The 23,286-nt window shown below is 40.7% G+C and overlaps 1 protein-coding gene across 12 annotated transcripts in view; it reads left to right on the forward strand.

Annotated features, from left to right (window-relative positions):
- The window catches only part of ASPH (aspartate beta-hydroxylase), a 164,171-nt gene that overhangs the window by 89,805 nt on the left and 51,080 nt on the right, over window positions 1-23,286 (forward strand). For all 12 annotated transcript variants that reach the window (XR_006414046.1, XM_044423800.1, XM_044423791.1 and 9 more), the window contains 7 exons: window positions 362-397; window positions 5,506-5,591; window positions 6,321-6,407; window positions 9,248-9,398; window positions 10,893-11,029; window positions 16,681-16,779; window positions 17,627-17,716. Coding sequence is in view for 11 of the 12 variants with exons in the window: in XM_044423800.1 (XP_044279735.1) it covers window positions 362-397; window positions 5,506-5,591; window positions 6,321-6,407; window positions 9,248-9,398; window positions 10,893-11,029; window positions 16,681-16,779; window positions 17,627-17,716 (686 nt within the window). In the remaining variant the exon portion in view is untranslated. The remainder of the gene's footprint in view (window positions 1-361; window positions 398-5,505; window positions 5,592-6,320; window positions 6,408-9,247; window positions 9,399-10,892; window positions 11,030-16,680; window positions 16,780-17,626; window positions 17,717-23,286) is intronic.

Below are 23,286 nucleotides of genomic sequence, written 5' to 3' on the forward strand. Positions count from 1 at the left end.
GAGAACTAGTTTTAATCTATTACAGCTAGAAGATGACCAAAACAAATAAACCCCTTAAAACTAATGTGTTTATTATGGAATGACAATACAAACAAAAGTCTTCTTTATCAGATGCATCAATTGGACTGGGAAGGTGATTGGTATGAACTTCAGGTCATGTTAGGGCATGATCAAATCTCTGCATTTTAAATCTCTGCACATTATAGCTAAATTCTTTTATACTTTGGCATTGGATTATTTTAGTAAAAATTCTGTCAGGATGCACAAATGGAACTTGTGTGGATGTGCATGTGCACACGTGTGTAAATGTGCACACGTGTGCACATGATAATGTAGCAAAATTTTGCTTTATGTATTCCAGGACAAAATGAAAAAGAAACACAGCAGCAGGAAAAGGGTAAGTTATTGAAGAAGTGGGTTGTTCATAAACACAAACTGTTCTGTCAGTACAAAACTAGAGCTGGGGTAGAGAAAGCACACAACAGCTTCTATATAGCCTGGGGTGGTCAGACTTGCTCAACAGAAAAGCCACATACAGTAAATATCAGATTTTGAAAGCTGCAAGTGAGTGCCTGTTGGCGGTGGCAGCAAGCGGCGAATGGGCACCCACAGGCAGCAGCGGTGGGTGGTAAGCAGCGAGTAGACACCTGTGGTGGTGAGCAGCGAGCCCCAAAATAAACTCTAAGACCCACATGTGGCTCCTGAACCTCAGTTTGGCTACTCCTGGTACAGCCTGAAGTGACTGATCCTGTCTAATCGTAGAAACTAAGCAGGTTCAGGCCTGGTTGAAATCCGAATGGATGAATTAAAATGTTGTGAACTGCCCAGAAATCTTCAGTTACAGGCGCTGTAGAAATACTACTGCTACAATTGCCTTATAAGGGCAACATAGATTCAACATGGGATATCTGTACTACCTTCTAACTTTTATCTCCATCCTGCTCTGGGGGCTGTTTCCTGGATGGAACAGTGAGATGAAAACAGTGGGAGATGTTTCTTTAATAATAAACAATAAATACAATTTTCTCTCACTTAAAACAGCTGTGCAGTCCTAATTTGATGTAATTACACTGTTCTTGTCTCTTCTGGTGAAATGACTTAAGTCTGGACAATGATATAGAGGAAGAGGTTGATCCCTCTTCCCACCACCATGGCACTGCTCCATATCACCCAACTACAAGAAATGCTTTTAACCAAAGAAAAAGATGTCAGAAATCCCCCACATTGCATCTGGTTTGTCCATGGCCTGAGCACAGGAAGTGCCCTTAGCATCAAGTTTGTAATACTTGTCATTTGATACTAAAATCCTGGGGCCAAAATTCTACTGGTAATTCCAATTGACTCATATGTTTAATGTTGTTATTATTATTATTATTAGAACATTTCTATGCCGCCCCTTGTTTAAAAGTGGCTACAAATATAAAAACTGATATTAATTTCCTTTAGAAGAGAGAGTACTGACAAAATGAATACACTACTCTTCTGCATACTCTAGAGACCACTGTTCATTTCATTTATTAACAATTTAATTTTAATAGCGTGAACCTTCACAAAAGCTTTAAGGTCAGCTAGTAATAAGGCTATAAGAAGGGCCCTGCTGGATCAGACCGAGGATTCATCTAGTCCACCATTCCATTCACACAAGGACAATCTACCTTTGGGAAACAGCCTCCTATGTGTGTTTCCCAATAACTGGTGTACACAGGCATACTGCCTCTGCTACTGGAGTCAGCATATGGCCACCAATGCCAGTTGGCATTGATAGCCTTTAGCTGCATGAATACATCTAGTCCTCTTTTAAAGCCATCTGAACTGATAGCAGCCAATATATTTTGTAGTGAATTTTATTGCTTAACTGTGCTCTATGTGAACTGACCTGCATTTCCCACCAATCAGCTTTGTGGAATGACCCTGGGCTCCCGTTCTATAAGAAAGGAAGTAAAAAGTCTCCCTATGCACTTTCTTCACACCATACACAATTTTATACATCTCTGTTTTGTCTCCTCTTCTTCAGGTTTGTGGCAGAACCAGGTCTTCCTGGTCTGTCTGATGTGCCAACCATTTTACCACACTAGATCTCCTTTGTTAATATTTCTAAGGAAGCTTTCCCCCACCTGGCTGGTCATGCTGGCTGGGAGTTATGGGAGTGGCAGTTCAACAACCTTGGAAGGCACAAAGTTTGTTGTAGAGCAGGAATGGACAAAAAGTAGCTATCCAGATGTTTTGGACCTCTGCTCCTGGAAGCATGGCCAGTGGTCAAGAATTCTGGAAGTTGAGTTCCAAAACAGCTGGAGATCCACTTAATTGCCCTTCCTTGCTGTAGATAATACCAGAGGTAGGAAGAGAAGAGACTGGGCAGTGTTGCATCATAATATGTAGTTATGGTCTAGTATGTTAATTCTTTATGAAAAGTAAATAACATCACTATAGAATTAAAGGACCATAATTATTTTCTTTTAACTACTATTCCATTACCCAGGAATTCTTTCTGTTTACCAAGGAAAACAGAAAGAATTGCTACGTAAGGTAGCAATGTTGACTTTCAATGCTTCCTTGCTACATTTCGTGTCCCTGTTATACCACACAGGCACATGCAGAAGCCTGTCATTTCCCTGTTAGTTCCAGAATATGATACCATATGGTGGCTTACCAACGCAAAGTCCTGAAGCATATGGGTGTTCTTGGAAGGGATCCATAAAACAATGCCTTCAAAATCTTGGGAAATGAACTCAAATAATCCTAAATGTCTGTTTTACACATTTTATAAGACCAGTTATATTTTAATAATAGCTGTAATGCTATAATGCTCACTTGCTTAGACAAATCCTTTAAGGTAAGGTATTGTTAGTTACTTGATCCATAATCCTTGTAGCCTTTTCACCATCCATACTATACCCATAGACTGAGCTGAATCCCTGACAAAAGCCCAGACAGTGTGGTGTAGTGGTTAAGAGCATGGGACTGGGACTCAGACGATCTGGGTTCTAGTCCCCGCTCAGCCATGGAGCCAACTGGGTGACTTTGGGCCAGTCACAGACTCTCAGCCCAGCCTACCTCACAGGGTTGTTGTGGGGATAAGATGGAGGAGGAGAATGATGTAAGCTGCCTTGAGCCCTTTGTAGGAAAAAGGCAGGATATGAATTGAATGAATAAATAAATAAATAAATAAATAAATAAATAAAGTGGTCCAGTGGATTACAATGACCTCGGAAACATGTATGGAAAGCAGGCTGGAAAAGTGTGGGTTTAGGGGAAAGGCACTGCATCTTTGGATTCTGACTAGAAGCTACTTACAACAATGTTACTATAATTGCAGTGAATGCAAAGACTGTATTTTTCCTCTGTGTTGTTCTGTATCTTCAAAATGAAAGCCTTAGTTTAGTCTTCATTATACACATGTATGTATGTATTTATGACATTTCTATACCATCAATTGCAATAGTTTTCTGGGTAGTTCACAACAATTAAAATCACCAAGTGCAATTTCCTAAATTATAATAGAAAAGTAACAAAGTTTAAAACAGCAATATACAATAAAAATAAAAGTAAAAATGAGAGCCACTGTGGTGTAGTGGTTAAGAGCATGGGACTGGGACTCAGATGATCTGGGTTCGAGTCCCCGCTCAGCCATGGAGCCAACTGGGTGACTTTGGGCCAGTCACAGACTCTCAGCCCAACCTACCTCACAGGGTTGTTGTTGTGGGAGGAGATGGCGGAGGAGATGTAAGCTGCCTTGGGCCCTTTGTAGGAAAAAGGCAGGATATAAATTGAAAAAACAAACAAATAAAAATAAAACCTTGCAGTAGTGTAAAGCTTTAAAATACAGTAACAGATTCAAATTATGAGAAACTAAAACCAAATACATCTGGAAAAATAAGGTCTTCATCTGACACTGAAAAAGTAAGTTTCTTTTGAATCCACAACTGGTGTGCCACAACAGGAAGTGTCCTTATCTTAGTAGCCACCTCCACCCTTCCTTTGCCAGAGGTATCTGGAAAATGACAGCTGAATGATATCGTAGGGTATGGGCAAGTATACATGGAGAGGGGTGATCCTTCAGATAAGCTGACCCCATGCCCTGGAAATCTCATGATTCTTCTTCAACGTAGCATTTTCCATTTGCAAAATTCCTCCATAACTATTTTAACTAAGAAGATTGTGGACATCCTCTTTATACTTGCATAAGACTGGCTGGTTTTGGCCATCAAGGTCTTTTACCCCTCTTCTTGAGGAGGAAGGGATGGAACTCTACCAGCATTCCTCATAACCCAGCAAAGCTGCACTTCTCCTTTCTCTGCTCCTTTCTTTACTGACTGTGAGGGCAAAGGTAGTGTTCATAGTTGGAGTCCAAGGTTTGACCTCAGAATGCATTTTTAGGGTTGGAACGGGGAAACCAATGTCTCCTATGGCCTTCAAGACAGCATCTAGCAGCCTCAAGATTGCAACCTAGCAATGTTTAGCTAATTCATCTTGATCAGGCTGTTATCTAATTAAATACATTTCAGTTGATTAATCAGACAAGCTGTAATGAATATTTATTCTATTTTTAATCAAGCCATGGAGCTTACCAGGATGATGATGATGATATACACTCCAGTTTAAAAATTAAACTAAATGAAGGGAAATGGATAGGAAAGGCAAAGCAATGAGATCCATTTGATATTGTCAGGAAAAAAACTGCTTCTCATCTTTGGCTTTGTCCCCCACCACCACCTCACACAGCATTTTTGCTTTTTAGAAAGCGCATTTGCACTAGTAGAAGGTTTTTTAAAAGGCAAATTGCTACATGGTGATGACTGGGTGAACAGCTGTAGAGCAGAGGGGAGGAGGCTTAACCCTTTCCTCCTCAGCTTACTCCTTCCCTCCCAGGTGACTGCAACAATCAGAAGGTTGGGAGGCTATGGGCATCTCCAAAGGGTTGTGCCTTTAGTTAGTTAGATTTCGTATAGTTCACATGAACAGGACTTCTAGTTCTCCCTTCTGTAGAGTCCCTTCCTGATCAGAGTTCGGGGTGCATAGGGGCTGGGGTTGCAGGGCAGAAATCTATTCCACCAACAGTTTCTGTTCAGCAAGTGGTTCCCATTCAGCTGTCAGATACAACCTGGTCAGTTTTAATATTTTATTCAAGACTTTATGTGGATAATATTTTTATTGGAATGCTTCCAGTATTCTTAAGATAGTGGGCAGCATCCAATGGTGCTATTTTGAAAATGTAAGAAATGCTAGAGGAGTGTAGCTGGATCATTCCACCGCACAAGAACATTGCACACATGTAGGTGATTGCACTCGTGTTTGTGCAGCTGTAAAAAGCTGGTTTCTCATCTTGTGCATAGTTCAGCCTAGTTTCTGCTGGCGCAACGGCATTTACAGTAGGCAGATACTGCCCAATAGCGTGAAAGTGGAACCTGTTGACATGAATGATTTAAGTTAAATTATTGTGCACCTAAAATGCATCTTTTTCAGTGTTTGAAAACTTTTTGGGAAATCCTTTGTTTCTTTTTCTAGCTAAGAAGAAGAAACCAAAATTGCTCAATAAATTTGATAAGGGCATTAAAGTTGAGCTTGATGCTGCAGAAAAGCTCCGTAAAAAGGTAAGCCTAGAAAGTCTAAATCAGTTGTGTTCAAATGAAGAAAACAGAAGGAGTTTTTGCTAAATAGTCAAGCTGAAAGAGAATCAGCGTTGTGCTCTTTGGCTATAAATGACTCATGGTCATTTAGAAATTATATTTCTAAATTAGAAATATATATATTTCAAATATTCCAAATTTACCCTAGATGTTCAGTTGAAACCATCTGCAAAGTTTTGGATACTTTCCTGGTTGTCATGCATGAAAGAAATCCCTTTGAGCAACCATCTAATAATATAGTTGTTAACATATGCTTTGTATAAAAATGGTACATTCTTGCTTTTATTTAAGTGTATAATGTTTGTTAACTCCAACATAGTTGCACCAAGTACCCTCCAGAACATTTGGGCAAATTGTGTTCCTCTAGATGCTTTTGCCTACAACTCCCATCAACCCTAGCCTGCATAGTTACTGGTGATGAAAGTTTGTAGGCCAAAGCATCTGAAAGGCTACAAGTTGGTCAACATTGCTATGTTTTCTGTATGTCTCCACAAGCAATTTTATTTATTATTTATTTAGGATTTTTCTAGGCTGTTCAATCACTTCTGGCTCTGGACGGCTCACAATTTTACTAAATGATATCAAAATTTATTAATCACTTTTTGGCATTTTTACTTGATGATTGAATAATTCTGGATGCTAACATTTTTTCTATAGAGCAAATTACTTAGATAATATATATCTAACTTTCAGGGGAAAGCAGAGGAAGCTTTGAAAGAATTTGAAAAATTAGTAAGCAAGTATCCTCAAAGTCCACGAGCAAGATATGGAAAAGCTCAGGTAAAATGTGAAAAAAGCTATTTATTGGAAGTCGAATTGTCTAGTTCAATATGTCTGTATTTTTTTTATTTGATTCTTAGCCTGTTTTTTTCTAATGAACTCAACCCATTATTATCCACTCCCCTGCTCTTAATCTTATCCCCTCAACTACAACCCTGTGAGATAGGCTGGGCTGAGACTAGCCCAAAGTCACTCAGTTGGCCCTATGGCTGAACAGGGACTAGAAGCCAGGTGTGCTGAGTCCCAGACCCATGCTCTTAAACACTACACCGCACCAGCACATGCATAACAGCCTTTCATTTCAAAAGCATTAAGTGGATTTAAGTGGATTTATTTTTTACAAAAGCCAACAACACTGCAAGTCTATCCCCTAAGCTACATTTGGGGCTATTTTATGTTTTTTAATCTTCCTTTGTTGTTGTTCTGTGTCGACTTACAGCAATTTCAATAGACATATAAAAGGAGGCTAAATGTCTTGGCTTAGAACCAAAGTAGAGTTCCATGTAGGCTGGAGGAAAAGTTGGGTATTTTGAGCTGGTCCCTTTCCTCTTTTCTTTCTGTTAATCAAACTCAAGATAACCCCTTTGATGTGTGATTCTTTTATTGAAACTTAATATATTACAGAACAGTATAAACTCTAAATACCCTTCTGTTAAAGTTGAGAAAGAAGCATCTGCCCATGTAAAGAGTTGAATGCAAACTGAAACTTTTCTTTCCCTTTCAGTCCCTCTCTTTTGGTAGAGCATCCAACTCCTGCTGCAGGCTGGCTCTTTCTGCTTGAGAGCTAGGCAGTGGGAATGTCTGATACTTTGTAATCCGGCAGCTCATTTCTCCTTGTGACTGAGTGGGTCAAAGAGTTCTTATTGCATCTGCTTCCTCCTCTTACCCTGAAAACTTTCCCTTTCCAAGGCAGGCAGATTCTCATGCCCAGCCTGAGAAACTTCACTAGCTAACCTTGAAACGGTCAAGTTCTCTCCACCCCTCTTGCTGCTCCTCAGAATTGGAAAAATCAATCTGAGAAGCCTGCACTGAGCAAGAGACGGTTCCCCTCTGTACAGTGGGAAGGCTCTCTTCATTGATTCATTTTTCCTTATGACTCCTTAAAACTACCCTGAAAGGCAGGGAATTCAGTGGAACAATCTAATACAATTAACATGTTTATTTAATGGCACATTCAGATGACCATTTGTACTACAATAATTTTCTTGTCATCCTCAGATGAACTGATCATATGCAGACCAGTCATCACCATGTGCTAATCTGGGCCTGGAATTATTTTTCACCTTGATTGCATGTGAAATTTTGAGTGGATTAGATTGAAATGCCTGTCAAAGATTGGCTCAAAAGATGGTCAGCAGCAAGAGGTACACCCAGGAAAGCAGAGATGAAAATAGGCAAGGAGATGACTGAAAACTTCAATTTTGCATTAATGGCCTAGGGTATATCTTTAAAAGGACCCTCTAATTTCATGAGTACAGTGCATTTTATTCTGACCAATAAAAATTGTATTTGGTTAAGCAAGAATTGCTTAATGTCAACACTGATTCCTTCCAGCTCCTTTAACAGCCAGCTTTTTCTGAAAGAAAGGAGCAGGTGACATAATGCCTTAATAATTCATGAAGGTTAGAGGCTAGAGACCTCCTGCCTTTCCTCCTTTGGATGCATCTCTGCTTCTTGTGTTACATGTGAGTAAGCGATGGCATTCTCAGAGTTCTATTCTAACATACCTCAGATTAAGTAGCCCTAAAATAACATGAACACACACCCTAATCTCTTTGCCTGAAATTACATAATGGGAAAAGGGTGAGTTCCCTCTTGTCATTTCTTCAATAGACAGCAGTCTAACCCCACCCTACCTCACACCAATAGTCTTCAATTTGTAGTCCTTCAAACTAACTTGCTATAAAAACTCCCCATTCTGCAAAGTCATTCTACTGTCATTGAAATGAATTGAAATGAAATGAATTATACTACCTTTGAACCAGTACCATATGGTTGTCTAAAGGTTAATTTGATTATTTCCAAATTAAAAAGCATTTAAGGCACCTCAGAAAATCAGAAAAGGGGAAAACACGTGCTATTAAAATGTGTTCCCTTTTTTTAAGGTAAGCATTCTGGCTGGTTTTAGAGCTGGGTTCTCAAAGGAGGTATCCATGAGCAGCAATGTATGCATGGACACATTTTTGAACCCCAAGGCACCTTGCTCCTCCTTACTTTTATATTGACCCTTAAGATGTTTTTCATTAACTGGGTAGCTGGCATGCAGCAAAGGAAAGTGTTGCCCTCCAATGCCATCTTCATTTGGAAGTTAAAGGGTGGCTTTTTCTATTGGAGATTATACCCAGCTTCTGCACTTAGTTTCTTGGACAAGTTACTTTTCTGTTACTGTCCCCGGTTTCCATTCTGGGAAATTCATGTTTTATAACCATCCATGCCAGCATGGAAGCCTTTTCATGAATAGGCAAACCTACAGAGCAGCTATTTTGTGAAAGGGCCTTCAACACTCTATCAATTTGGAGTGTGCCTGTCACAATACAAAAGGTTTGGGGATCCCTACAAAAAGTATGTTCAACAGCTTTTAAAATATTTTCCATGGAATTTGGTGGACATGTTGATGTTTGTAATAAGTTCTAGCTTGAATCCATAACATATTTGCACAACCTGGAATTATGCATATTGTTTCATATAAATGTTATGAATGTCAAACATTTTAACCCCTTTTTCTATAGGTGATGGCTAATTAAATATAAAATATGTAATCCAACTGCTGCCCACTAATTTTAAAGTTAAGATCAAAAAGTTCATGGGTGATTTCATGAATGCTTTATGATCACATACAGAGTGAGGATGACTTGGCTGAGAAAATGAGAAGCAATGAAATGCTACAGCAGTCGATCAGTACATATGGTGAGGTGGCTACTCTACCAAATGTTCCCAATGATCTGATAAAACTGACCCTGAAACGACGAGCAGATAGGCAGCAGTTTCTTGGTAAGTTTCTCATATCTGTACTTACATATGTGAATGGGCACTGCATATGCATGGATGCCAGGAGAGTCATCCCATTGACTTTAGACTGTGGCCTCATCCCCATCCTTGATCAAGGCCCACACTTGGAGCAGTACTGGGCCAACCTATGAGAGAACACAAATAATAATACCCCTTAATAGAGGACAATCAGCATTATACAGGCTGATACACTTTTAAACAAAGTTTTCTGGAAGATAGCTGGAAGACCATTACTGTATGATATTTGACATTGTTTGATGGATACCGTACGCTAATGTTGGCTATTAAATAGCTTTTGATAATAGACAAGGAAGATTATTTATTTTATACTATTTAGATATATGACATGTCATGGTAATTTGCATTTGAAAGTTGACTACTTGGTACAGAATGGAACTAGAACATTTCAAATATGTGTAAATACTCAGTTCCAATCTAATGAATGCTCATGTTCGTGTGCATGCATGCACACACATTTCAAATACTTCAAATTGGTGTTGCTGTTAATTCTTCTATTCTGAATTAAGCAATTGCCAAACTGTGTACCATGCCAGTGCATTTTAAATTGCTGTGTTCTGTAAGTTATTAAAAAATTAAAGACTTCCATGAGTTCATAGTTGTTATCCACAGAGGAGTCTAGACTTTAGTTCACTGCTAGTGCACTGCCCCTTCCTTGCTCTTTTCCATCAACTTCATCCAGGGGTGAGTAACTCTACTACATGTCCCCATTGGGAAAGATTGGAGCACTCCAGAAGTTGAGATGTGAAACCTCCAGGCTAAATTTTTATTATACAGATCACAGATCTGTGATTATTATTATACAGATCACAGAAGTATTCATGCAAGAAATAATTCAATATATAGTTACCAAATGCATTTCAACATTTTTGGTCTTCCTGGTGGCATTAACATGAAGTTAATCTTATAGGTAAAGTTGTGAGTCTTCCAGGATGATGGGGAAGATAGCAGCTCATCCATAATTTAGATACATTATTTAAAGGTTGATATCATAAAATGTCAGTGAATACTGTGAGGCATTGTCTTCCTGTGAGACTAGAAGTTTGATTATTGTGCCTATTTGGACTAATTTCATTTTATCGATACCTGTAGTTGATGCATTGAAATTGCACCTTTAAATAAACGCTTAAATGAACTGGGGATTAATTGGCAGTTCACCTATCAGTGCTGTGAATCCATTTTTATGGAGCATCATGCTTCAAAAGAATGGTGATACAAAAACTCTCCACAAGAGGTCTCCATAAGACTGGCTGTTCTTAAAATCAGTAAAGTAATACATGAGCAAAATAACTATGTGTTTTACATTTACATTCATGTTCTGCATTATTAGTGATTAGCAATGTACACTCTTACTATCAATTCTGATAATTTTAGCCAAATTTAACTGGTGAGCATACATTATCTATAATCACTGCTACTTGTAACCACGTTGCTGCTTTCTTTGTCCAATCAAATTAGGTCACATGAGAGGTTCACTAGTTACACTGCAAAAACTGGTGAATTTGTTTCCCAATGATACTTCATTCAAGAACAACCTTGGAGTGGGTTACCTTTTGATTGGAGACAATAGTAATGCCAAAACAGTTTATGAGGAGGTGAGATCCTTTCAAATATGTAATTTAAAATGTAATTTAAATATTGATCACTGATCTGGTCACTTTTAGAACACCGTGGTTACAAAACCAAAGCAAAACAAAACTGTGTGCTTTTACAAGTGTTGGGCCAATGGCATGTTGAGACAGTCCCATGGTGCTGCTATCTGCACAAATTGAAACTTCCAGATTCAGGAGCAGCCCCACATTGTGGCAGTCTAAAAGTAAACTTAGCTGCAACCTTTACAGCTGTTGCACCAAACTTAACTATGCAGATAAAAGACTTGCCACTGCTTACCACCTGAAGATCCAGGATGAGTGCAGCATCGATGAGTGCTTCCAAGTGCAACCCTTTTAGAACATAGAATCATAGAATAGTAGGGTTGGAAGGGGCCATGAAGGCCATCGAGTCCAAGCCCCTGCTGTTGCAGGACACCACGTTACACCATCCCACTCAGATGGCTGTCCAGTGTCTTTTGGAATGTCTCTACTGTGGGAGAGCCCACCACCTCTCTGGGCAGCTGGTTCCACTGTCATATTGCTCTGACAGTGAAGACATGTTGCATCCCAATCTGTCCTTTGCTGACATTCCAGAACTCCTTCGTCTTCACTGTCTGAACTTCCATTCCCATCAAAGCTATAAATGGGTCATGCACATTCTGCCAGCTTTTCTCTGTGCATTCGGGAAGGTTAAAGCTGAAAAAGAGCTGAGATTAGCTGCAAACAGCAACAAAATGTCTTTGGGTAAGTGCATAGTAGAAGACTGAGGAAAGAGATGGTTGTTCAGGTACTCAATGAGGATGGGAAAATTATAACATGACAAAGAAAATGCAGACTTGCTCAATTCTTATTTTATCTCCATTTTCTCAAAAAAGGTCTGTTAACTCCTCAGCAAAGGTGAAGTAAAAACTGAAAGGGCAGGATTGCAGTTTAAGATTGATAGGCAAATGGTCAAGGAACACCTCATTACTTTAAATGAGTTCAAATCTCCAGGGCCTGCTGAACTGCATCCTACAGTAATAAAAGAACTGGCAGAAGAACTCTCAAAACCACTGTCTGTTATCTTTAAGAAACCATGGAAGGTAGGGGAAGTGCCAGATGACTGGAGGAAGGCTAATATTATCCCTTTGTTCTAAAAGGGAAAAAAGAAGACCCTGGGAACAACAGACCAGTCTGACATCAATCCCTAAGAAAATTCTGCAGTCGATCATAAAGCAATCAAAGTACAAATGTGATGAACATAATGCAATAATTGCTAGGAGTCAACATGGATTTATCAAGAATAATTTTTTCTTGACTAAGCTGTTAATCTCATTTGCAGTGGCATAACTAGCCTGGTGGACTGTGGGGATGCTGTGGACACAATATATCTTGACTTTAGCAAACCTTTTTACAAAGTATCTCAGAACAGATCACAAGCTGAATATTGGTCAACGAAGTGATATGACTGCAAAAAAAGACAAATGATATTTTGGACTGCATTAATAGAAGTACCATTTTCAAATCATGTGAGGTACTAGTTCTTCCCTACTCAATACTGATTAGGCCTCAATGGTTGAATACTGCATCCATTTCTGGGCACCACAGTTTAAGAATGATCCAGACAAATTGGAAAGATTCAAAAGAGGGCAACAAAGATGATCAGGACTTTGAAAACAAAGCTCTTCTCAAATGGAAGAATTAGGCATGTTTGTCATGAGACTGTACCTTTCCTCCTTCCTCTGGTTCCAAATCTCAGAACAGTCCTTTGAAAATAGAATTATTTTATTAAGCTCCACAGATAATAGTGTTCTAAATAGCCTTCTCTCCTTCATGGATCCCCTTAGGTCGGAAGGTGTCCATTATGCTACTGGGGAAGAGCAGAGGGCTAGTACTAGTAGCGCCAGAAGCGACTGGGTCAAAGCTGAAAGGACACTCAGTTGCAGATGTATCTGGTGGTAAAAGGAAAGTCCGATGCTGCAAAGATCTATACTCCATAGGAACCTGGAATGTAAAATCCATGAATCAAGGCAAGCTGGATGTGGTCATACAAGAGATGACAAGACTGAACATCGACATCTTAGGAATCAGTGAACTAAAATGTACAGGAATGGGTGAATTTAATTCAGATGACCATCATGTATACCATTGTGGGCAAGAATCCCTCAGAAGAAATGGAGTAGCCAACACAGTCAATAAAAGAGTAGGAAAAGCAGTACTGGGATACAACCTCCAAAATGACAGAATGATCTCAGTTTGAATTCAAGGCAAACCATTCAACATCACAATAGTCCAAGTCTGTGCCCCAACCACTGGTGCTGAAGAGGCTGAAGTTGACCAGTTCTATGATGGCCTGCAACACCTCCTAGAATTAACACCCAAAATGTCCTTATCATCATGGGGGATTGGAATGCTAAAGTAGGAAGCCAAAAGATAACCGGAATAACAGGCAGGTTTGGCCTTGGAGTACAAATGAAGCAGGGCACAGGCTGGTAGAGTTTTGTCAAGAGAATACGATGGTCATAGCAAACGCTCTTCCAACAACCCGAGAGACGACTCTACACATGGACATCACCAGACGGTCAACACAGAAATCAGATTGACTATGTGCTCTGCAGCCAAAGATGGAGAAGCTCTATACAGTCAGTAAAAACTAGACCAGGAGCTGAATGTGGCTCAGATCATGAGCTTCTCGTTGCAAAATTTAGGCCTAAATTGAAGAAAGTAGGGAAAAGCACAAGGCCACTCAGGTATGACCTAAATCATATCCCTGATGAATATACAATAGAAGTGACAAACAGATTTAAGGAATTAGATCTGATAGACAAAGTGCCTGAAGAACTATGGACGGAGGTTCGCAACATTGTACAAGAGGTAGCAACTAAAACCATCCCAAAGAAAAAGAAATGCAAGAAAGCAAAATGGCTGACTGAGGAAGCTTTACAAATAGCTGAGGAAAGAAGGGAAGCAAAAGGCAAGGAAGAAAGAGAAAGATACACCCAACTGAATGCAGAATTCCAAAGAATAGCTAGAAGAGATAAGAATGCCTTCTTAAATGAACAGTGCAAAGAAATAGAAGAAAACAATAGAATAGGGAGGACCAGAGATCTCTTCAGGAAAATTGGAGATATGAAGGGAATGTTTCATGCAAAGATGGGCATGATAAAGGACCAAAATGGCAGGGACCTAACAGAGGCAGAAGAGATTAAGAAGAGGTGGCAAGATTACACAGAAGAACTATACAAGAAAGAGCTTAACGTCCCTGATAACCACAATGGGGTGGTCACTGACCTCGAGCCAGACATCCTGGAATATGAAGTCAAATGGGCCTTAGGAAGTCTGAGCAACAACAAGCTAGTGGAGGTGACAGTATTCCAACTGAGCTATTTAAAATCTTAAAAGATGATGCAGTAAATGTGCTACACTCAATATGCCAGCAAATTTGGAAAACTCAACAGTGGCCACAGGATTGGAAAAGGTCAGTTTACATTCCGATCCCAAAGAAGGGCAATGCCAAAGAATGTTCAAACTACCGCACCATTGCACTCATTTCACATGCTAGCAAAGTGATGCTCAAAATCCTACAAGCTAGGCTCCAGCAGTATGTGGACCAAGAACTACCAGAAGTACAGGCAGGATTTCGAAGAGGGAGAGGAACTAGAGATCAAATTGCCAACATACGCTGGATCATGGAGAAAGCTAGGGAGTTCCAGAAAAACATCTACTTCTGCCTCATTGACTATGCTAAAGCCTTTGATTGTGTGGATCACAACAAACTGTGGCAAATTCTTAAAGAGATAGGAGTACCTGACCATCTTATTTGTCTCTTGAGAAACAGTGAGAACTGGACACGGAACCACTGATTGGTTCAAAATTGAGAAAGGAGTTTGGCAAGGCTGCATGCTGTCTCCCTGCCTATTTAACTTATATGCAGATCGCATCATGAGAAAGGCGGGGCTAGATGAATCTCCAGTTGCAATTAAATTGCTGGGAGAAATATCAACAACCTCAGATATGCAGATGATACCACTCTAATGGCAGAAAGTGAAGAGGAACTAAAGAGTCTCTTGATGCGGGTGAAGGAGGAGAGCGCAAAAGTTGGCTTGAAACTCAACATTAAGAAAACTAAGATCATGGCATCCAGTCCTCTCACTTCCTGGCAAATGGATGGGGAAGAAATGGAGGTAGTGACAGATTTTATTTTACTGGGCTCCAAGATCATCGCAGACAGGGACTGCACCCAAGAAATTAAAAGACGCTTGCTCCTGGGAAGGAAAGCTATGGCAAATCTAGACAGCATACTAAAAAGCAGAGACATCACTCTGCCAAGAAAAGGCTATGGTTTTCCCAGTTGCAATGTATGGCTGTAAAAGCTGGACCATAAGGAAGGCTGAGCGCCAAAGAATTGAGGCCTTTGAGTTGTGGTGCTGGAGGAGACTCCTGCGAGTCCCTTGGACCGCAAGGCGATCAAACTGGTCAGTCCTTGTGGAGATCAACCCTGACTGCTCTTTAGAAGGCCAGATCCTGAAGATGAAACTCAAATACTTTGGCCAGCTAATGAGAAGGAAGGACTCCCTGGAGAAGAGCCTAATGCTGGGCACAATAGATGGCAAAAGAAGAAGGGGACGACAGAGAATGAGGTGGCTAGATGGAGTCACTGAAGCAGCTGGTGTGAGCTTAAGTGGACTCCGTGGGATGGTGGAGGACAGGAAGGCCTGGAGGAATGTTGTCCATGGGGCCGCGATGGGTTGGACATGACTTCGTGACTAACAACAGCAACCACAAAATAGCCTTCTAAATAGTTTGAGTTCTAAACAGCCTTCTACCAAAGCTGGAAAGAAAACCTCTGTTCATGTAAAGACTCTCAGCTAGAAACTCCCCTGTTGTTTTTCCTTTCAGTAAAGCTTCTGGCTTTGCCTTTACGGTAGCGCTTGCTGCCAGAAAGCTAGATTTGATCAGCTCATTTCTTCCAGCACCTCTTCACTGGGTCAAGTGCTGGGTCTCACAATGCTCCGTTCCCTTCCTGAAAACCTGTTCTCCTCTTCCAAAACAGACTGGTCCTCACACTTGACCTGAGAAATTTCAATAGTCATAGCTGAAGGAGCTTCAAAGGCTTCAGCCCCCCCCCCCCTTGCTGCTCTTCTTGATTAGAATCTAACAATGATGAGCAGTCATTGGTCCACTCTCTACAGTGTTTAGCACTGAGAAGACTGCGGGGGTGGGGAGATAAAGTAGCTCTCTTCAAGTACTTTAAAGGTCTCACACAGAAGAGGGCCAGGATTTGCTCTTGAACATGCCAGAGGGCAGCACATGGAAAATGGGCTCACAGTGCAGGAATTCATATTTCAGCTGAACATCAGCCATGGTGTGTCACATCTTTCTGACACACCATGATGAACAGGTCACCCACACTGCATAGTATATCGATAAGATGGCTCAGCATGTCATGTGAAGCTGCCCTGTCTGTAGCTCTGCCCTTAAATAACTGATGGAGCGACAGAAACTTCTGATCTGATGGAAAGAACACTGTTCTTGAGCCAAGAATTTTTAATATATTGCTCAAAATTAATGAAAGACTCTCAGAATTACTACAGAGGTAAAGCTTATACTGGTTTTAATGGCTTATAGTTTAACCTTATAATGGTTATAATGGATTTTGTTTTCCTCTCCCACAGGTTCTGAGCCTGGCTCCTAATGATGGCTTTGCTAAAGTGCATTATGGCTTTATCCTGAAGGCAGAGAATAAGATTGAAGAAAGCATTCCCTATTTAAAAGTAAAATTTGTATTAGGATCATGTTGTTTTTCTTCTTTTGGAAAGCATAATACACTGGCAGGGGAAGGAAGAGATGCAACATACAGGATCAAATGAATGGCATTTAATATTTGAAGTCCTTAAAATAACCTCAATTAAGTTATATCTTGTTTTCCTGCCCACTCTGCTTTTAGGACCAGTTCATTTAACCATTTTTGAGATGGGTCTTCTGAAAGCATCCTGCACCTGGTAAAAGTTACTGTTGCAGGCATATTTTAACAAGGCCATTTTCTCATGTGAACATTTGAAGGGGAAAGGTAATTTTCCCCCTCCAGAACTACCCATATAGAGTTGGTGGTCAATAGCAGAGAAGGTAAGGAAAAAGAAATGATAGGTAATTGACATGGGAACTAAGTAATTGCATGGGAACAGGAAGCGGGTATATAAAGATATTCAATTTGAAAAAGTTGCATTGGTTTCACATATTGGGTTAAGGTTTTCCATGTTCACTCAAGCATCAAAATGCCATGAAATTACAGATGTTAAAGGTCATATCCTTAACAGATGTGTTATTTAGTTCTTGCCTTCACTAATACATTGAAACTGGATGGCAGTCAGCTGCAGAATGGTGGACCTAAATCCCAGATTTGTTTTTCCCTAGAATTGACACATAGAATCCATGCAACTAAAGCATGGAAAACCAGGGTGGGGAAGGGGTTAAATAGAGTATCTGGGAAAAGAACATGACTGGCTGGAATATTTTGTGGCAGTTCCCACTTTTATTAGTATATTTACACCAGTAGCTGTGCATCTGAATCTGGTGTTGGTTTTATTAATGAGGAACTATCATAATTGCTCTTTCATCTAGGAAGGTCTAGAATCAGGAGACCCTGGCACTGATGATGGCCGCTTTTACTTTCATTTGGGTGATGCCATGCAGCGTGTTGGTAACAAGGAGGTAAAGTTGACTGATTTTTATCTTGAAAGACCAAAAAAATAAATAAAAAGAGGCCTGAGCTAAGGCCATAACAACTGCAATGTCTTTGTTAGGGAATATGTGCTGCACAGCAAAAAGCCAAAACCAACCAATTTTGAAGACTAAGATTAAATCAAAAGGGAATAGGTTGAAGCAATTATCTAGGAATAAATAAGACTCTAATTTTTCTCATCTTATCAAAGTAGGCTGAGTAGACTAACAGTAACTAGATTTGCACAATTTGACAACTCATTGTGGCAACAAGTCATGGTGGGTTGTCAGGTTGGGCTAACCTGGACTATTTTCAGCAGAGTGGATTGTTCATGGGCAACAATCTACCTTAACAACTCATGGCTTATTGTAGGGGTTACTATACCCACAGTTGGTTGTCATATTATCCAAGCCCAAATGCCATTGTGAATACCTTGAATACCAACCCTCTTGACAAGAGTGACAACCCCACCAAACTTACCTGGTCTACTGCCAGTGTCACTCATCCCACAAGTGCCCACACAATACTTTGGGGTGACAATCGCTGGGTTGGGGGCCATACTACAATCATGAGCCCTTTATGGCTTGCCATGGCCTTTTCTCCTTTACTTTTTTTTTCTTTTCAGAGATCCTGAACAGTGGTTGCCAAACAGTGAGAGCCCAAGCAAGATGCTGGAGGGGCTGTCCTAGGTTGATCACCTTAAAAGAATGCACCCCAAAAGTATTTTTGTACTTTAAAAAATCTAGTTGGGCTTTCAGACTTCCACAAGTCTAAAATAGGTAGCCTTACCTGGGCGATGTTCTTGGAGGTATGTGTTGGACCAAGGATCTAAACAGATAGCCTGCAATATTTTTGACACTGCTTTCCTCTGACAGCTATCAAAAGATGAGCTGTCAAGACAAAGCAAAGCTGTGAGAGATCTTTGTTCATGGAAGGAAGTGTTCTTTCCTTCTGATTTGGGCCTCAGAATAGCATCAGGAGTGGCATCACAACAGAGAAGCAGACTTTTTAAAATCTTTTAAAATTTCTTTTAGCTTTATGATGTTTTGGGAAGGAAAGTCTTGGACTGATTATATATTTTTCTGAAGTATAAACTTCATAATTATTTCATATTGTTATAAAGGATAGTCGGAATATACACACACACACATCTTTGTCACGTCATTTATATTGCACACATGCACACAAACACACACACATATATGTCATCACAAGCCATTTATTGTTATACACTTACACACACATATATAGCAGTGAGGACCTTTGGAATTTCAGACCTGTGCACCAAACGAAGGCACTTTAAAAAACCATAGTTAATGCAGATTCTCCAGCCAGCTTCAGGCTGCTTCAGACAGGAATAATAGCAGCTCTCCTGCAGCCGGTGAGAATATGACCTGTACAGATGCAGTTTCTTCATAGTAGCTGCTTTGGCAGCTCTAGAAAAAGTATTTTCTGCTGATTAGTCACCTCGCAGATGGGTAGTATGTATCCATTGCCTTCCCCAGAGCTTCTTAACATTTGCAGGATTAGCTATACAAGCTTTCCCCCCCTCTATGATATACTGCTGCCTACAAACTGCAGAACCTCCTGCAGGATGTTGTTTTGATGATTAAGGCGGTCCCTTGTTCACACTGACTGAGGAAACTCGTGAAACTGCAGGAGAGCAGCCATGGTTATCTACAAGGCAACTCAACAGATTAAGCAAATAGTGGAGAACTTTGTACTGTAACCCTAGATGGATGCCGGAAGGTGGCCAGAAGGTATCCCTTAGTCACAGCAGTGGCATGCTGAGCAGGCCACTTGTTAGCCCTCTAACTTGACAAAGTATGCATGTTGTGGAAACTCTGCTCTGCAGAATTCAGGAGGCATGCAAGAGGCTTGATTTGCCAAGAACGGCTTTTTATTCTTGATCCAACCCATGGAAACACGATGGTGAAACCAGTCAACTTCCATTCCTAGCCAGAGTCCTCTTTGGTGTTGCCCTCCTCACGTGCTGGTAAAGAGGCTGGAACAACCAAGAATGAATATGAGATTATCATGTATAGAACACTGAACTTCAGTCAGCTTGTGCATGTTTTATTTTGGTCTATTGACTTAATTTTTCATGTGACTTACAATGTTTATTTTATTAAATCCATCATCCATTTTTGTGGACTAAAATTGGGTTCATGAAAAATGAACTTCTTCAGGTGAAACATATTGCTGAATTTGTCAGTCCAACTCCAAGTTTATTGATTTATATATAAACTTTAACGTGTGCGTGTGTGTGAAAGTAAAAAGACACTGCTGGATTTGCTAAAATTCAAGATTTAATCAAGGAAGGAAAGCAATCTATAACCATTTGTAATCATACTCATGGAAGGTGCATGTTCATCACCTGAGGCTACAGTTAGGAATTCAAATTTCAAACATTTTTGTAGGAATAGTTTAATAAAAAGTATATTTGTGCAGGCAGCTTACATTTAAAATAAAAAGAATCAAATTTTAAAAGTCTTATGTACAAGGCATTGAGTAGATATAACACAGTGCAACTGAAGATGGCAAGAGCATACAAACATCTCATCTACCTGTTCAGCAGCTCTAATATCTGCCTGCCAAATTGAAGTTAAATAGGTGTGCATTATTACAAACTGAGCAACATTCCTGAGCAACTCCCTGCAGTTTTGCTGTTAAATTCATAGAAACAGTCCTTTGGTTTGCTGCCAGCCCAGATTGCTGTTGCTCATTAGGTCTGTCTACACCTACTAGTTAAAACAAATGCTCAGCTCTCTTTATGTTCTCTGAGTGACATGCATAGAAACTCCCCTACCCACAGCCCTTCAGGGCAAAGTATTAGCATAAAGCTATCTTTCCTCCTGTGCAGTCTGAAACCCAGAGACTCTGGTCTTAAAGATATGCTTTAAATTACTTGAAGGTAATACATAATTTGTATTATGCAACCTAAAAAGGTCACCATTTAGGACATCTCTGAGAAACTAAACAGTACTTAAAGGCAATTCAAGTGGAATTGTTATCCTGTTGTTCTTCCTCAGAGCTTCAGGTGCTCAGTGAATTTTGTGGCATTTTCCCCTCCCAAAGCTCCTTAGAATTGTACACAGTTGAGGAGTATCAGGCTATTCATGGCTGCAGTCATGATGACTTCCAGTATCAGAGGGTTAGGGTACCAGTTGCTGGAGAACATGAATGGGAAGGGGACTATTGTACTCAGGTCCTATTTATTGGCAGGGGGATTTGTTGGTGTTGTTGTTGTGAAGTCCTGTCCGACCCATCGCGACCCCATGGACAACATTCCTCCAGGCCTTCCTGTTCTCCACCATCCCCTGGAGTCCCCTTAAGCTCACGCCGACTGCTTCAGTGACTCCATCTAGCCACCTCATCCTTTGCCATCCCCTTCTTCTTTTGCCATCTATTGTTCCCAGCATTAGGCTCTTCTCCAGGGAGTTCTTCCTTCTCATTAGGTGGCCAAAGTAAGCATTTAAAAGATTTGAAGCCCAGGGCCATAGGACACAAATCTGCATACAATCTTCAGATGATAATTTATCTTTATATATGCATATGCAGAAAACAGATTTCTTTATGTTCAAGATGCTAAGCCAGCCAATTAATAAATTCTTCAAACATTTTGCACCCTGACTCAGATTATTTCATAGAAAATAGTTCATTACTGTGCAGGGGAATATTTGGGGGCAGGGACTGATGCAGCATGTAGAGGGATGCAGCCCAACTAATTTTCCCCTTGAAAACTACTTCCTAGCCAGGAGTCAAACTGAGAAAAAAAGCCTTCTGTTGGCATCAGTAGATACCCAGGGTTCTATGGAATAAATCCAGGGCCCTGGGAAATAGACTGAGGCCCAACCATAGCAAAGCTTCCAGATCTAGGGAGGTGTTGATACTGCTCTACATGACTCTGGTGCACCCACAACTGAAGTACTGAGTCCACATTATAGGAGAAAAATAGCTAGGTTAGAATCAGTTCAATGCAGGGTTATAAGTTATAAGCAGAGTTATAGCCAGGACGGGAGGGATGACATATGAGGAGAGATTGAGGGAACTGGTTCTTTTCAGCCTGGAAAAGAGGATTCTCCAAAGGGATCTTTTAGCGATTTATAGGTATGTGAAGGATGTCATGTGGAGAAGGGCCATGACCTGTTCTTCCCTGCAGTGGAGGGCAGGATGTTTTCCAATGGGCAAAGCTCAAGGAATGATGCTTCAGGTTGGATGTCAGGAAGTACATCCTGATGGTTAGGACCCTCTAGGATATGGAGTGGGCTTCCATGGGAGGTGATTGAGGCCCCATCAAATTTCATTATGTCTTTATACAAGGTTAGCACCCAACCTATGTCAAAGCTGAAGAAAATGCAAACATGAACATCTCTGCATACAAGTCTCCCTCATTTCTCAGTGCATATATTGGCTATTTTTAGCACATGTCTTGGGATTGTGACTTGTGGTGCCTTGTTTATGAAATAATAGCTGGTTAACATGTCTGAGAATATTTGGGTATGTTTATGCATATAGTAGTCTTAATTGATTGTGGGGGTCAGGCTAGGTTTTACTTTACTATTGTAAAACTTTAATTCAGCATTGATCAGTGAAAATTAAAATAATATAATGTGAGTGATATAAATAGATAAAGGGCTCACAACATTTTAGATGACTATTTGATTTGTTGTATATAATTGCTAATAATATAAAATGATTTCTATTATTGTGCTATGTATGTGTGCATGTGCACAGACTTTTAATAATCTAATGGACTGCATACAATTTAAGCTCTTGCAAGGAAAGTTAGAAAGATAGAAAACAGAGCGAGTCAGAAGGGGACTCCCAGGCCATCTAGTCTGACCTCCGGCACCAGCCGGCTCCGCTCACGACATGCCCACCATGTGGACATCCAGCCTATCCTTGAACACCCGCACTGTTGGGGCCTCAACCACCTCCCGGGGAAACCCATTCCACACCCTAGGGGTCCTGACTGTTAGGAAGTGCTTCCTGGCATCCAAATGGAACCTTGGCTCCCTGAGCTTTGCTCTGTTGGAGCGCGTTCTGCCTTCCTCTGCAGGGGAGAACAGGTCTCTACCCATCTCCATGTGACATCCCCTCACATACCTGTATGTTGCCAACATATCCCCTCCGAGTCTCCTCTTCTCCAGACTGAAGAGACCCAGTTCCCTCAGCCTCGCCTCATACGGCATCCCCTGGAAACCGGCCACCAACCTTGTGGCCCTGCGCTGCACTGACTCTAACCTGACTATATCCTTTCTGTAATGAGGGGCCCAAAACTGAGCACAATACTCCAGTTGCGGGCACACCAGTGTCATGTAGAGTGGTAGTAATACCTCTCTTGATCTAGAAGCCACACTTCTGGCTATGCAACCAAGGGTGGCATTCGCCCTCTTGACCACCGCATCACACTGCTGACTCATGTTTAGCCTGCAGTCAACCAGCACCCCGAGGTCCCTTTCACAAGTGCTGCTCTCCAGCCACTTATCACCTAACCTGTACTTATGACAGCTATTCCTGTGCCCCAAGTGCAAGACCTTGCACTTATCCACATCGA

The sequence above is a fragment of the Varanus komodoensis genome, unplaced genomic scaffold (genome assembly GCF_004798865.1).
Source record: "Varanus komodoensis strain SLA01 unplaced genomic scaffold, ASM479886v1 scaffold14_1, whole genome shotgun sequence".
In the NCBI taxonomy this organism is placed as follows: domain Eukaryota; kingdom Metazoa; phylum Chordata; class Lepidosauria; order Squamata; family Varanidae; genus Varanus; species Varanus komodoensis.